Here is a 15980-nt window from a genome sequence, read left to right on the forward strand (position 1 = left end):
AGTCTACTTTATCTACTAAACAAAGGAACAATATGGTATGTATTGGTTTTTATTATACTACAAAGGAACAATATTGCTCATTGGTTTGGAACGATAAACACGTCGTATGTCTTTAAGAAATTGCAAAAACAAATGTTCTGCATCCTTTCTTAGCCTTTTCCAGCAAATGTGATCAAGGTGTGATTGAAATAGCTCATTAGGAACGCCTCTCATTTTCTTCAAAATGCGTATTTTTGGCACCCAACCACGACCTTTCAATCCCTTGCGTATTTGCTCCCGACACTGGATCCACGTACTTTTCTTGATGGTTCACCGTAAAATGCCTGTAACTGAGGGCATTTAAATTTCCATATGCAGGCCACTCGTCGGAATGAATCACTGAACCAATTTCGCATTCCCGCTGAATAATTGGTATCAGACAGTCAACTGATATGCACAGTCAACTGACTATAGGAATTAAAATGAGGGTTAAACTGACAGAATGCACGTGAGGGTTAAACTGACAGAAGTGGACCACAGATCACCGGTAGTCTGCACGCTATAGTAGCGAGTGCACGGTAGACCACATATCACCAGTAGACGGCACGCTATAGTAGCACCAAAATATCTTACATACAACGTATGTGATACCTCTCTTCACATACTGTACATTTGGCACAAAATTGGCGTGATACATTTACATGCCCCAATATCTAAACATGTTAAATGAACAAATGTTGAATTTTGTACCAAGTACAGCTGAACCCCGTTATAACGCGGTGCTCGGGGTCCAACATAGTATATTTGGATACTATAATAAGACCGCGTTACAACCGGGATCGCGGGGAAAAAAAATGGCCACCGCGATCAGGACTTACCCAGAGCAGGGTGCAGGGGATCCGACACCACGGATCAGCCATCGCGGGGGGGGAGGGGGTAGGCTTCTCGCACCACCCGCCAACTATGTTTGGGGCATCTCATTCCTGAAACCTTTATCAGTCCTTCTGGGAGCTCCCTGCAACTCCATGGCTGCCTCTTCGCAGCCGCAGAGCTGAACTTCCCTCTCCCTCCGAGGCCTCTTATTTTATTTTACCGGGCACACAACGGTCAACTACAAGCAAAATGGGGTTTAAAATGTGAAAATTGTTCAATCTGCATCAGCCTCTGGGTCCTCTGCACCTCCCATAATGCGTCACACTTTGTAGGCCCCCCTCAGAGTTTGAATTCGGCACCAATGTGGATGCAATGGTCTCTATGGCAACGCGATTGCAGGGCGCCGCCATCTTGCCAGTGACCTTTCCACTTTTCCCCAGCCGGTGACCACTTCTGGGGAAATGCGCTGGTCTATCGGGGGGGGGGGAAGGGGGAGAAGCGGGTGAGTTACATTGTGTCCGCGTGTACCTCTTCCTGTCCGAATAAATGCGGGGGCTTTATTTAGCTCCCAGCTTGATTAGGTGGAGGTGGGGGGGGGGGGAAACAAGACCCAGATTAGGGGGAATGTGTGTCCTCCACATGTGATAAAAAGAACACTAGTCAGGAAGACTTGAGAGGGGAGGGAAACAAAAGTAACCTGGGCACTGGATAGGGGAACGTTTATCAGGGAGAAAATACAAATATGATCTATTTTGCCCTTTGGTTGAATGAAGTTTGCATACAAAAAATAAAAATATATTTTACTGACAAAGAGACTGGCAAGATAACATTAACCCTTTCATGTGTGTGTGTGTGTGTGTGTGTGTGTGTGTGTGTGTGTGTGTGTGTGTGTGTACATCTGTTTCTTACCTGGATGAACTGGATAGTTAAAGTACTTTTCCCCACACCTCCTCCTCCAACTACCACCAGCTTGTACTTCTCAGCAGCAATTGCAGACGAGTCCTTGCCCCTCCTGGTCTGCTCAGGATTGAGTCTGTGTTATACTTTCCCTACTTGGTGAGGGGCTGCAAAGCGAGCAGTCTGTGGTCACATCGGTTTCCCTGTGGTCCTAACACCCAGCATCTTCAGGCTAAAGCTGTATTTCCCCTTATTAGAAGCAGCAGAGAAAGAAGACTGTACATGTAGTTCTCTCTGCTATTAAAGTTTGTGTCGTGCTAAGGAACAATGTGTTACCAAGCAGGGTATGCTGTAGTCATGCTCTGTGTATCTGCGTGTGTGTGTGGAACTTGTATGTTATGAGAAAAAAACGTGAGCCACGCTCAGACCACGTTATATGCGGATCTGCGTTGTAGCGGATCGTGCTATAGCGGGCTTGGGCTGTACCTACACATCCTATATGCACAGTGTATGTATATATGTACACAAACACACACGTACACTTGTTCTAATGCAGTCATTCTCAACCTTTGTTGCAAGGTGACACCCTTATCTAATTTTAAAGAAATCCATGTGATATTTTCCTTTATGCTGTACTTTTCATATAAAAAGCCATGCTAAATAATCATTGTACAGGGGTCTTTTCTTTTTTCTTTACTCAAAATTCAAATGTTCCATTTTTGTACATATGTCTAAATTTTATCGTGCGATTTTATTTTGTAGGACACACCTGCGTAATGTGTTTAACAAACCAAGGTGTAACAGCACACTGGATGAGAACCATTGTTTCAGTGGGAGGTTTTATACAGTACATGGACAATCTGTTTGGGATATCTCACACTGATAAATTTTGTGTTTGCTGGAAAACGGAGCTATACAGAGTGTCACTACTCGCTGCAGAATGGCTAAAACATATTTCCCTTTGAAAATGACACCAAATACATTATTGTGGCAAGACTAAAGCTATCGGAACTGTAATCATCCAAAGCTTATTTATTTATTTAATCAAAAACATTGGAATTGGTTAGACTTTAATAAAATTACCAAGCCCTTTCTGTGTGCGATATATTGCTTGTTAATAATAAAAAATAATATTGCTTGTTCATGAAAACTTGTCCCAGTTGAGCCTTCCAGAAATTCGGTAGCCTAAGTGTCTATTCATTATTACAAAAAAACCTGAACCGCGTGGAAGAACTTTCCTATTGATTATCATTGCGTGTCAGAAAGCATTGTAAAGGGTAACACTATCATTGTCGCATGGATCTGCATTGGCTACTTTAAAAATATATTTTCTATGGGAAGTTGAGCCCGAGAGAAAATGTTCATCACCATTGTACAATAAAAAAATAAATAAATAAATAAATATATATATATATATATACATACAGTGGTTGACAAATCACCAAAAAATCTACTCGCCACCTAGTACCAAACGTGTGCTGCTTGGGCCAATATTTACTCGCCCGGGGGTTAAATCCACTCGCCCGGGGCGAGCAAATGTATAGGTTTGTCGAACACTGTATATATATATATATTATAAGAAAAATTTCAAACGTAGTTCATGAACCTTTGGAAAAAGAGTTCAGTTCATAAACAGTAAACTAATGCTTAATATCTAAATGCAGCTTTTAAGGATGGATTGTGGTAAACGTGTACTAGTGTCTATTTCTGTCTATACAATCCCATAGAATAGATAACACTTACATTTACAGGTTTCAAAAATACCATCAAATGACAACAATCTTCCCTTAAGAAAAAAGTAAACTTAACAATGAACCCCTCTAAACTTGCATGATGGCAAATGACAGCAATAGTAAAAACAAATGACTAAAGCTTCTTCAATTTATAGAAATAATTATAGTAGCAGGCTGCAACAGTACAGAAAATCTGCATTAAAAAAAAAATTGGTATGAACAGTATATGGAACATGAAGTCGGATGATGTTAACACTCGTCACACAGTCTGAACTCTCATTGACTAAGCTGGGAATAAAAAAAATAGGAATCAAACATTCCCATAGCTGACAAGAAGGCATTATCATGATGCAGGACTTCATATTGAAATTATAGTTCATACCTTACTGTATATGTTTTGATGCACAGGCATCTCTCATTGATAATAAGAACAGAGACTCAAAGAACAATTCCATCTGGTGAGCTTTATAGTCTTAGATTATAAGGCTGGCTGCCAGGAGACCCATATGACGTACTTGGTTTGTACAAGGCCTTTTTGCTCCTTTCCCGGGAGAGATTGTGGTCAGTACTGAATGTGGCCTGAATGGAAGGACCGTTCTGTTCAGGTCACCGGATCATGACGTAATGGCATAATGATACTTTCAGGAGGGTGCCATGGCAAAACCATGTCCAAGTACTCATACATGACAGTGTGTCAATAAGCTACACAGTTAAATATGCTACTGTTCTCGTCATGGTGCGACTGACCCTATTAAATGCAGGAAAAAGAATGTAAAGGAATGGTTTCCCAGAGAGAAAAAAATCATTGCCAACATTTTAAGTGCTTTTTTTGAAGAGACTAAATGTAGTAACAATCTGAAACAAAGAAACCATTTATTAAGAGGTGTACTAGATGTACTTGCATTGTCCTACTTACCGAGACATTTTTCTCTTTCTTCCCGTCTTTCCTTTGCCAGCCTTTGTCTTTCATCGGTCTTGAAAAGGCCATCCATGGCTTGAAATAAAAAGAGAGAATGAGCACATTATACATACAGATATCTAACTCGTCAAAACTGGACAATGTTTAACACACTGTGGTTCCACTTACTCAGCAACTCTATGCAAAGTGAGAAGACCCGAGTGACCATCAAAAGGTGCCACTTATTTCATAAAGCCCTTTCTCTCACGGGACTCAAAGCGCTTCACTATTACAGTATACAGTAGTGCACCGTAAGCAGCATTGTACATAGGATTTTTACACATACAGTCCCTGCCCAGATGAACTTACAATCTATGATTTTGGTGCTTGAAGAATAGTAAAATAAAGTGATTTGCACAAGGTCACAAGGTCACAAGGAGCCGACACCAGGAATTGAACCAGGTTCCCCTGCTTCAAACTCAGTGCTGTTGTTATCTTAACTCATTGAGCAACTACGTCTACCCAAAGTCTTTGTATTTACCCACGTTGCTGCCATAGAAGCTACCCACATTGCTTAGCGACACCGGTGGACATCAAGGGGTTAAAAGGTTGCTGGAATCAAATCTAATGCAGGGCTCTTCAACTTGTCGCTCCTGGACCAAACTCAGCATGTAAAGGGCCTTGATGTGGCCCTTAGACCCTCTGCTCCTGCTAATTTCATACAAGTTATTTGTATTTGTAAGCAACCATTTATGTAATAATAAAAATCTCTGTGTCCCCATTTTACCGCGCTGCGGAATATGTTGGCGCTTTGCAGACGATAATAATAACAAATAATAGTTCCTTAGATAGATAAGCGCCGTTTTCCCCAATAAGGTAGTGTACAAATTATAGACGTTATAAAAGCTTGGAAAATGTTCAAATGTAATTTTTACATACTTTAATTTTTTTTTACAAATGACAACAAGATTGTGGCCCTCCTACACCTACATGTTTTGCTCTGGCCCCTTTAGTGAACTACAGGCATACCCCGGTTTAAGTACACTCACTTTAAGTACACTCGCGAGTAAGGACATATCGCCCAATAGGCAAACGGCAGCTCGCGCATGCGCCTGCAGCACATCCTGAACAGCAATACCGGCTCCCTACCTGTACTGAAGCTGTGCGCAAGCGGAGAGACTATAGAGCCTGTTACAAATGCGTTATTTACATCAGTTATGCACGTATATGACGATTGCAGTACAGTACAGTACATGCATCAATAAGTGGGGAAAAGGTAGTGCTTCACTTTAAGTACATTTTCGCTTTACATGCTCCGGTCCCATTGCGTACGTTAATGTGGGGTATGTCTGTACTGTAGTTCTAGTCTTGATCTAATGCATCTGAAGAATCTGTCACAATTCACCATCTATATTTAAAGTTGCACTAAAATGTGAAAGTCTGTGCCCAGCTAAACAAATTCTTGACCCACTTGCAACCATTTAAAAATTCACAATATTCTGTACCAGACGGCGTTTAACAATTAGTAATCCCCAACGTCTGCTCACTTGAAAGGCTGCAGTATCGCCAGCACAGGCTCAGGTTTTCATATTCAATGTATATATTCTATGTGCTCTTCTTTACAGAAGGGTCCGATAGTGTCACATAAAGAGGTCACACAGGAGACTTCCTAGTATGACTCCCATCTTCCATTAACACTTTGGGCGCTGTCACTCCAGGCCCCCCTTCACGTAGTAGCTACAGGATTCATGTTTTTTTCGCTCGTTTTCTAAGGGGAGATCGCGTTGACTGGAAAAGGAAGATACTTAGGAGGGAGTGTCCCGATACGTTTGTAGACCTTGTTAACACAATGTAAACAGCTCTGTACATAGACATTACTGGCAAAAACTGTCATCCGTTCAATAACCCAATATTTGTTGCATGAATCATGAAGTTCTAGAACATGACCAGCCCAAAGTCAGAATGATTTGGCAATGGCACTTTAACCAGACCCATCAACTTTAATGGAGCAGTGTCTCTTGAAACCAAAGCCAACTAAACCTGAATTAAAATCCCACAGCATCACTACCATTAATATTTCTACGGCCACCTCATCACACTGGAATGTTTTTACAATATTTAACTTGTGCTCTTTTGTAGGAAGACTTTGTGGGTCTTGGAATTTACAGAATTCGGGGGTTTATTTCGAATAACCAAAACACAAAAAAGATGGACTCCAAGTATCAGATAAGATTAAAATGACAGTGAAAATACATTCCCCCCCCACCCATTTTTTACAGGGAAAAAACCCCAGAAAAGTATATATGTTTCACTTAAAGATGTATTTCAGATAGTTTTATTGCCATGTGGAATATCCCCTTTAAACACAGCAGTCAACATGCATGGCCTTTTTGTATTTTTCAATGTAATTTTGAACAGCCCCTCTAGGAGATGTTTTTTCATCTTTAAATCTGATGCTACGCCCAGGAGGTAAGGAGGAGAATTTTGTCTGGGAGCTAAAAAATGGAGCTCTCACGGGTGCACAGTGCAAATTAACCATGGTAATCCCAGATGGTAGAGAATAATAAAACAAAGATTTTTAACACACACACACACAAAAAAACAATACAGCAGGACATGCTAAAGGGGCATACTCTGTCTCACAATGAGCAGAAATTATATATTTTGCTTCAACCGTGCACCCTTGCTGCCTCTAGATAGCAGTTAACATGAACTGAATCATGTGGTGCAGAACTATACTATTTTTAACTACAGGGACACCCCTATTCCAGAGATGTTTAACTTTTGATTCACCAGAGCTAAACTGTTGGCCACTGTTGTCCCAAAACTATATAGCAGTCAGGTCAGCCGAACTATTCTGAATCAATAGAAAGCCATGACAACTTCAGGGATTACAGCGCCCTTTTCGAAAGCCATCTTTTTTTGCGGTCATTGTAATTCTAACTTTGGGACAGAAAATAGCTTGGTTCAGATTACTTAAAAAAAAAAAAAAAAAACAAAAAAAAAAAAACACTTTTTTGTAAACAAATGTCATTGTTTTACTTTAACTAATCCAACCATGCTAAAAGCAAAGATTTGTCTACGGATGAGGTGGGGGGGTTGTCAATTAAGTGTATTCTTTACCCTTAGCCCCCCCTGTCCTGATCAGAGAACTACTAATACTAATACTACTACTACTATTACTAATAATAATAATAATAAGGGAGGGGGGGTAAGAAGTGAGGGCTCTGCATGCACGTGTAAACTTTTGCTGAACACTCGGTGGACAGAATAGTGAGCAGCCAGAGGAAAGCAAACCCGCTCCCAAGTCTCAGCTCACTGAAAACTTTTTTAAAAAGACAAAAAAAATGATGAGTGTTTTTGGTAACAAAAAAAATAAATAATTAAAAATAAATAAATTAAAAAAACTCCCAGGTGTGACCCCTTACACCTGTCACTGCTATTATTACACTTTGTACCTAGGAGGAATTGACCCTTTAAGGAAGTAAAATGTACAGTTACGGTGTTGGGATAAAAGGGAACGCACCTTTTCCAGGCTGGCAGAAAAACTTGAAACCTCAGCAGAATGATCCAGGAGAGGCGTCAGTTTGTTATTTACTGTACACACTGGGAAGCCTTTGCCACCAGTTGTGTCTGCTGGGGGTGTGGTGTCTGCCTGTGCAGAAGGTACAATCTCCGCAGCATCAATATGTACTGTAGGCGTGGAACTCATTCTAATCCCTCACCAGGATGCAGTGACCATAAAGAATGCAGATTCCTGATACCTCAATATCAGTCCCCACTATACAGTTATTTGCAAAGTCTGAGGACATTGCCCCACAGATAATGTTATAAGGGGCAGGAGAACCACTAGTTTTCTTCCCACCAAACCTAAGCTTCCACTTCCTTATTTATTATAAAGCTTTTGATTTGATTTATTATAATAATCATCCTCGCCATTTTTCCTTTCATGTTGCAAACACCTTGTAAAAAAAAAAATTGTGGCCGTATCATTTCTCCGTTGTTTAAAAGTTGAATTCTTTAACAGTAACCACTGCTTTTTAATGGTAGTTAATTTGTTTACTACGTGCCCTCAGATACTTCCAGATGTCTTGTACAAGTTATTTGCAAAACACTCTTACCCAATACAATAAAGTGTACCGCTAATTAATATTTTACAAATGTACATTTTCATTGTACAGTAAATATTGCATTTATATCCCAATTGTATCTTTAAGCCCTTATACCTGGTACGGTATGGGCCGAGACCTGGTGAACTAGAGCAGGGGTGCACAAACTGCCTGCACTAGTCCCCTGCCTGCTCTCCCCATGTGTTGCGCTCCCGAATTACCTTTAATGCAGCATCAAATGACAGCACGTGACCCCGCGTTGCCATGGAGACATGTGGCGCCAAGCCGGCTCAATTCAGGTAAGTGAGATAAGAGCACGGGGCCTCTTTAACTGCTCGCTCCCCCCCCCCCCCCACCCACCCACCCAGTTTGCACATCCAGCACTAAAGGCCCTAGTACATCATGGCAAAAATATTCGTTTCCTAGGGGATGATCACACCGAATGCTTGAATGGAGTGGTCGGCCCGGTACAAACTGAGCCACTACCACGTACCTAAGCCGCGGTGGGAAGATGGTCATGTGATGCCTCTGCTGCCGCCAGACCTCCGGCAGAGAAATGGTTCAAGGATTTAAGAATTACACGCTTTTTAAAACAATAGTGTCCAAAGAATGTGTGTCTTCAATAAACTACATGAGGTTTTCTTGGAGGCAGGGGACAGCATCACTGCCATTTAATAGCTGTTTGGATAGCAATGTTTCTCATGAAGCAGTGGCACTTGGCACAGAGTAGCAATAGCTGGAAGCTGCAATAAGCATAGACTCTAGAGAATGAACTGAAACATCAGGAAACAAATTGGACATGACTGTCCTTCTCTCCCTTGTCTCCTATTTTTATAGTTGCATTTCACAAACAGGTTTGCATAAATTTAAACTAATTTCTGGTGCACACAATATGAACATCATGCAGAATTCATACTGTAAACAAAACTAATGAAACACTTCTTGACTTTTAAAAATCCTTTCAAAGCAGTCCACACGGATTGCCATTTTTTATTTAGAAGTTTGTTCTTGCCCTTTCCAATACGGGTTTTATTTGTGAAATCTGATGCTCCATTCAGGTAAGAATCATTTTAAATATTAAGTGTCCGGGAGGTTAAAATGGAGCTCTCCCCAGAGTCCAGCGCAGTTTAAAATATACCATCGTAAGCTCAGAAACCAGAGATGAAAAAAAATGCATAATTCTTTTACACAATAAAATAAATGAAAAAAAATTGTGCCTATTAATATTTCAGTTTCTTTAATTCCTCTATGGCAGCCAGAAACAGCTGGGACAACTGCTCCTTCTAGCTGAGGGTGGGACAAGAAGTCTGACACCGGTATGAATGAGGTGTGGCATGTCCGCTGGTCAGTTTTCAGTTATGTAAGCTCCTAAAAAGAAGCACACAAAAGAAAATAGTTGAATGAGCCCTAATCGGCTGCAGTGAAATCTTCTCTACAAAAGTATAAGCTTCACTGGTGGCTGTTGTGATCCATCTTGAAATGACCTGACTGAGGCCGCTTGCCCTTTTCTGGGACCTTGGAAAAGAACGAACAGCCTGGAGATCTTCCTAAACTCGGTTGTCTTCTGGATACAGGCTGTTAATGCTCCAACCACAGACGAAAGTTTTATAGCCGGCACTCCAGACGATTCGGATACCACCTTCGCACGGAAGTGAGGAACTGGTCGCATGACAATTTTATCCTGATGGATCTGGAAATATGGTTCCTTCCAGGATAATGCTTGCAATTCTCCAACTCTGCGTGCTGAATAATGGTTTTGATGGCAAGTGTTTTAAAGGGATAGGTCAGGTCTCTCAAAAGCCACCGAAGTGAAAGCCTCGAAGACTAAATTTAGATCCATGAATGTAAAGGGGCCTTTATCCATGGTTTGATTCAGATGATTGCCCTGATAAATCTGGCGACCATAGCATCGAAAAGAATTTGGCGCCCAATGCTGACACTTGTACCTTCAGTGAAGAAGGCTAGAGCCTTTTTTGAAACCCCAGTTGTTGTAGAAGATCTGTGGAGTTGTCACATGACACAGTAATCACTTGATTGTCATCCATGCCTTCAATTGAAGAAGACTAGGATTGGGATGGAGAATTGGCCATTGCGTCAGCAGGGCAGGAAGTGGAGGAAGCGTCCATGGAAAGGTTCAGTATGTCTGTGAACCAAGCCCATCTGGGTCAATGTGGTGCTATTAGTATAGCATTCGTCTGGTCTCAAGTTTTTGCTGATCACAATCTGGAGTAACGGATTGGGAGGAAAAACATGAGGGAATGTCCATATGATTGACATGGCGTCCCACAATATGGCTTTGGGATCTTGCCATCTGGAGGCAAAGTAAGCAATTTTTTTGTTTGCTCTGGATGCCATCAGGTGGCACATTATCTATTGATGGAAGGCCCCGTCGACTTACTGAAATAGCTCCCCCCTTACCTTGAATGCAGCGTCAAATGACGCCGTAGGTCATGTGACGCCATGGAGACGCGATATCTGCTAAGCGAATTTACAGAGGCCTCGCGTTGAAAAGTGTGGGGCCTCTGTAACCGCCGCACCCCCCCAAAATCTGTCGCGTGCACCCCAATTTGCGCAACCCTGCTCTAGAGGGGTGCGCAAACGGGAGCGAGATTTTCTGGGGTTAGGGTCGCGGCGCTTACAGAGGCCCTGCACTTCCCAGAAGGCATTTAAATTAAATGCTGGGGATCGTGCGAAGCCTCTATTTTTACTTAGCTTAACTTTCCAGCGACACCTCGCCATGGCAAACCAGCGTTAAATGACACCACGGGGTCACATGACCCTGCGGTGTCATTTGACGCTGTAGGGGGAGGTGCGAGCAGGTAGGGGGGCGCAGGGAGAAGAGTTTATATATAAAAAGAAAGATCAGAAACTTTGGGAGTTTGGTCTTCACCATACAGGTGTGTAGAAATACGTCATGCCACAATCAAAAGAAATCTGAGGACCTCAGAAAAGAGTTTATTGATGCTCAGCAGTCTAGAGAGGGATACAAAACCATTTCTAAGGATTTGGGGCTCCACCAATCCACTAAGGGTCAAAAGACTCCCCATATAAATGCACTCAATGCTGTAACAGTAGTGAAGACACAGTGGTCTACCAGAACTATTACTGTAAGCTGGTCAAATGACCGATGAGGACTGGAATATTTAGAACAAAATAATAAAACTTTATTACATCAAATTTAGTTACTCACAATCAATAATTAAAAATATATATACACAATATTAAAATTCCCCGTAAGCAAGATTGGACTTTATACATATTTGCTGCAGTATACTATTAGAATGGAAGCTTTCTAAAGCTATTTGAAATATATGCACTCTGTGATATACAGGCATACCCCGGTTTAAGTACACTCACTTTAAGTACACTCGCGAGTAAGTACATCTCGCTCAATAGGCAAACGGCAGCTCACGCATGCGCCAGTCAGCACGTCCTGAACAGCAATACCGGCTCCCTACCTGTAACGAAGGTGTGCGCAAGCGGGGAGACTATAGAGCCTGTTACAAATGCGTTATTTACATCAGTTCTGCACGTATATGACGATTGCAGTACAGTACATGCATCGATAAGTGGGGAAAAGGTGGTGCTTCACTTTAAGTACATTTTCGCTTTACATACATGCTCCGGTCCCATTGCGTACGTTAATGCGGGGTATGCCTGTATGATGTTGGCACCTACCTATGTTGTATTTACAGTATTGTCACAACCTTATATATAGGCAAGTCCTGTTTCTACCTTTATAGTTATAGTTCTTAGACAATACCACTGTGTGGCCGCCGTTGCTGCTATTTCCATAAGGACAAAGGTACATCCAACTGAGTCTTGAACGCACTGAAACTTAATACTACCTAGCAGAAGCTAAATTAGTTTATATCCCCTCATGTCAGTATACAGTAGAGTGTTAAGAGTTTATTGAACCTATTGGAGGCAATACTATTATACACAGCCACTCTCTTATCCACTCCACTATGGGAAATTTTAATATTGTATATATGTTTTTAATTATTGATTGGGACTAAATTTGATACAATAAAGTTTTATTATTTTGTTCTAAATATTCCAGCCCTCATGGGTCATTTGACCAGCTTACAGTAATATTTCTGGTAGACCACTGTTGTCTTCATTACGGTTACAGCATTGAGTGCATTTACAGTATATGGGGAGTCTTGTGACCCTTCTTGGATCAACCTTGATATACTATTATCTATCTCCATGCACATGCTTTATTTTCTTACTTACCATTAGGACGTATCTAGTGAGAGCGGTTTGATTTATCTGTTGGTTACACCAATCCACTGTCAGACAGATAGATTACAAATGGAGAAAGTTAAAGACCACAGGTCACTCTAACCAAGAACGGTCATCCCACCAAAATCTTTCCAAGAACAACCAGAAAATCATCCAGGAAGTTACAAAAGAAAAAAAACAGTAACATACAAGGATCTTCAGGCCATTCTCGCCTTGGCTAATGTGAGTGTTCATGAGTCAACTATCAGAAAAAGATTGAACAAGAATGGCGTTCATGGAAGGCTCTCTAAAAAGAACATTGCTACCCATCTGAAATTTGCCAAAGAGCACATAGGTGATCCACAAGACTTCTGGAAAATGTTTTCTGGACAGATGGGTCAAAAGGTAGAATTTTTTGGCAAAAACCATGCACTGCGTTTGAACAGAAGAACCTCATTCCAACCGGCACGCATGGAGGTGGGAGTGTGATGGTTTGGGGCTGCTTTGCTGCCACAGGACCGAACGTCTTGCCATTATTGACAAAACCATGAAATCTGAAGTGTATCAGAAGATTCTAGAGGAGAATGTAAGGCTATCCACCAGTGAGCTAAAGCGGGTCATGCAGCAAGACAATGATCCTAACCATTCAAGCAGATCTAAATTAGAATGAATTAGAAGAAGAAATTCCGGGTTTTAGAATGGCCTAGTCAAAGTCCGGACCAAAACCCCATCGAAATGTTGTTGCAGGATTTGAAGCGAGCTGTCCATGCAAGGAAGTGCTCAAATGTCACAGAGTTGAAGCAGTTCTGTAAAGAGGAATGGGCCAAAATTCCAGAAAACCGATGCGAGACTGACCAGCAGTTCTAGGAAACGCTTAGTTTAAGTCATTGCTGCTCAAGGGGGTGCCACCAGGTACTGAATCTAAAGGTTTACATGCATATTGAATGTTTAATCATTTGTGGATTAATAAATGTTGAAAAATGATCATGTTTTTGTGTCATTTGTTTGATGAGGTTATCTTGATCTATTATTAGGACTTGGATTAAGATCTAATTAGATTTTAGTTTTGAAATATGTGAAAATTCTAAGGGGTTCACAAACTTTCCTGCAACTGTATACACACAAACCTATTTACAGGAGTCACAGTGGGCCCTCTGCAGAACCTGCTACTAGAACATTAGGTGGAGCTATATATACACACTCTTCGATCTCTCTATAGTGACATCACTGGTCTCCAGACATACTGGAGGGTGGCTATCCCTTTTGCATAGTCATCTACATCACATGCTGGGAGGGGCAATACCGGAGTAGTCCCACCCAGTTAACCCATTCTGTTAACGCCTAAGCACGCGTCCAGTCAGTGGCACAGCACGCGATGCAAACAAAAGGCCGTGAGTCTGGAGACAGCCATGGAGCACGCGAGCGTGCTCATGAACGAGAGCGACGGTGCTGCCAATTTGTCACAAGACAAAATCTTTTGATTTTGTTGTGCGACGGCCTGGTCACGTGCAGAGTTCAGCCAATTAGGGCGCACCGCTCACGTGACGTCACGGTATGCCTGCGACGCGCCTTTTTATTTTTTAGAGAAATATATTTCACGCCTCCCCGTCGCGTCTCCTCCTCGAGATCCCACAGGCCATGGATCGCCTCTGCAACTGGCGCGCGTGAAGCCATGTGCTCCGTCGTGGACGCGCCTACTATATAACCCGAGGCCTTACATTATGTTGTAGTCCCTATAGGGGGGCTACATATTCAATAAGTGGTGAAGAATCACTTGAATCACATTTATGTAAGATACTAGATTTCTAAACTTAGCCTTCACTGTAGCAAGGGGTAGCAATAAAAGCATTTTTGGCAAAGAATGGGTTACATTTATACATACAGTAAGATATCCGGAATCAGCTGCTCTAATACGCATGTTTTGAGCTTTAAACAATGTAAGCTGGGGTCACAGAATGAAGCTCTCACCTCTGAACAGTTAAATACTAAAAACCAGCTGAACAAATATTAAAAACAACATGAGCAGAATATATAACGGAGAGCAATTACATTATTAAATGTAATCTTCACTTCTCCTTGCTGATCTGTAATAAATACACACATCTGTGTATAGATAGTAGTGATGTACCGAGTCCAAAAAATAACCGGTACCTGGGGGGGAAAAAATTACCCGCCGGGTAGTTTTGACTTACCTGCAGCGGAGGGTGAGGAGGACCACGGCGACATCCTGGTGGCGGTGGGAGCAGCAGAAGACATCCTTCAGGCGGTGGCAGCAGAGGACGTAATTCTTCAGCCGGTGGGAGCAGCGGAAGACATCCTTCACAGCCGGTGCCAGTGGGAGCAGAGGAACATGTGACCGGGGCAGGAGCGTTACATTGGACAGCCGAGGAGGAGCTGCACCGAAGTCAGAAGTCGCGCTCCTCCCTTGCTGTCCAATAGTAACGCTCCTTGCTCCGGACACATGTTCCTTAGCTCCCACCGGCACCGGCTGTGAAGGATGTGTTCCGCTGCTCCCACCGGCTGAAGAATGTCTGCTGCCACCCCACGCCTGAAGGATGTCTTCCGCTGCTCCCACCGCCACCAGGATGTCGCCGTGGTCCTCCTCTCCCTCCGCTGCAGGTAAGAGAAGGACCGAGGGAGCAGAATGGAAATTACCCGACACTGGGTCCTAGCGCCCGGTGATAATTATAAACAATGATATAAACAAAGTTTTTAAACCAAAAGTAAGAATGTAATTTCCATTACTAGATCATTTGTCATTTTGTTTTCCCTCCGCCCCCTCCAGATATCAGTCTGCACAGACACTGCTGGGTTACAGCACCAACAGGCCTGCACTCGCTCGCTCATTCCCTGGAACGGACTTCAAAACCAAAAAACATGTTGTGCTCTTGTATGCAGACATTTTTCCTCTAACAGCACAGAAATACTGTACATAGATTTGAAGCGAGAAGCAAAGTCAAATTCTGTAACTACGTACAAATAATAACCATCAATACAAAATGTAACACACATACACGTTTTATTAGGTAAAAAGATTAACTCGGATCTGAATTAAAATGAATGCTTTATTTCCAGGACTAAACCAACTTCCTAATAAATGTGCAGCATCGCTGTATTACCAGTAGTTCAGACCTTTAATGCAGCAACATGACAGTTTATCATGGGTGAAATAATCGTGTCCCATACAGATGTACTGCAAACACAAATGAAGAAGAGACCTATGAGATTCCAAAAGCTCTGCACAACCTATTAGATTGGAGACAA

The 15980-nt window shown here is 42.1% G+C and overlaps 1 protein-coding gene across 11 annotated transcripts in view; it reads right to left on the reverse strand.

Annotated features, from left to right (window-relative positions):
• Positions 1 to 15980, reverse strand: part of MAP7D2 (MAP7 domain containing 2) — a 124956-nt gene that overhangs the window by 64253 nt on the left and 44723 nt on the right. For all 11 annotated transcript variants that reach the window (XM_075594314.1, XM_075594313.1, XM_075594309.1 and 8 more), the window contains exon 2: positions 4399 to 4476. In XM_075594314.1, coding sequence (XP_075450429.1) covers positions 4399 to 4476 — 78 coding nt within the window. The remainder of the gene's footprint in view (positions 1 to 4398; positions 4477 to 15980) is intronic.

Source organism: Ascaphus truei, chromosome 3 (assembly GCF_040206685.1).
Source record: "Ascaphus truei isolate aAscTru1 chromosome 3, aAscTru1.hap1, whole genome shotgun sequence".
Classification (NCBI taxonomy): domain Eukaryota; kingdom Metazoa; phylum Chordata; class Amphibia; order Anura; family Ascaphidae; genus Ascaphus; species Ascaphus truei.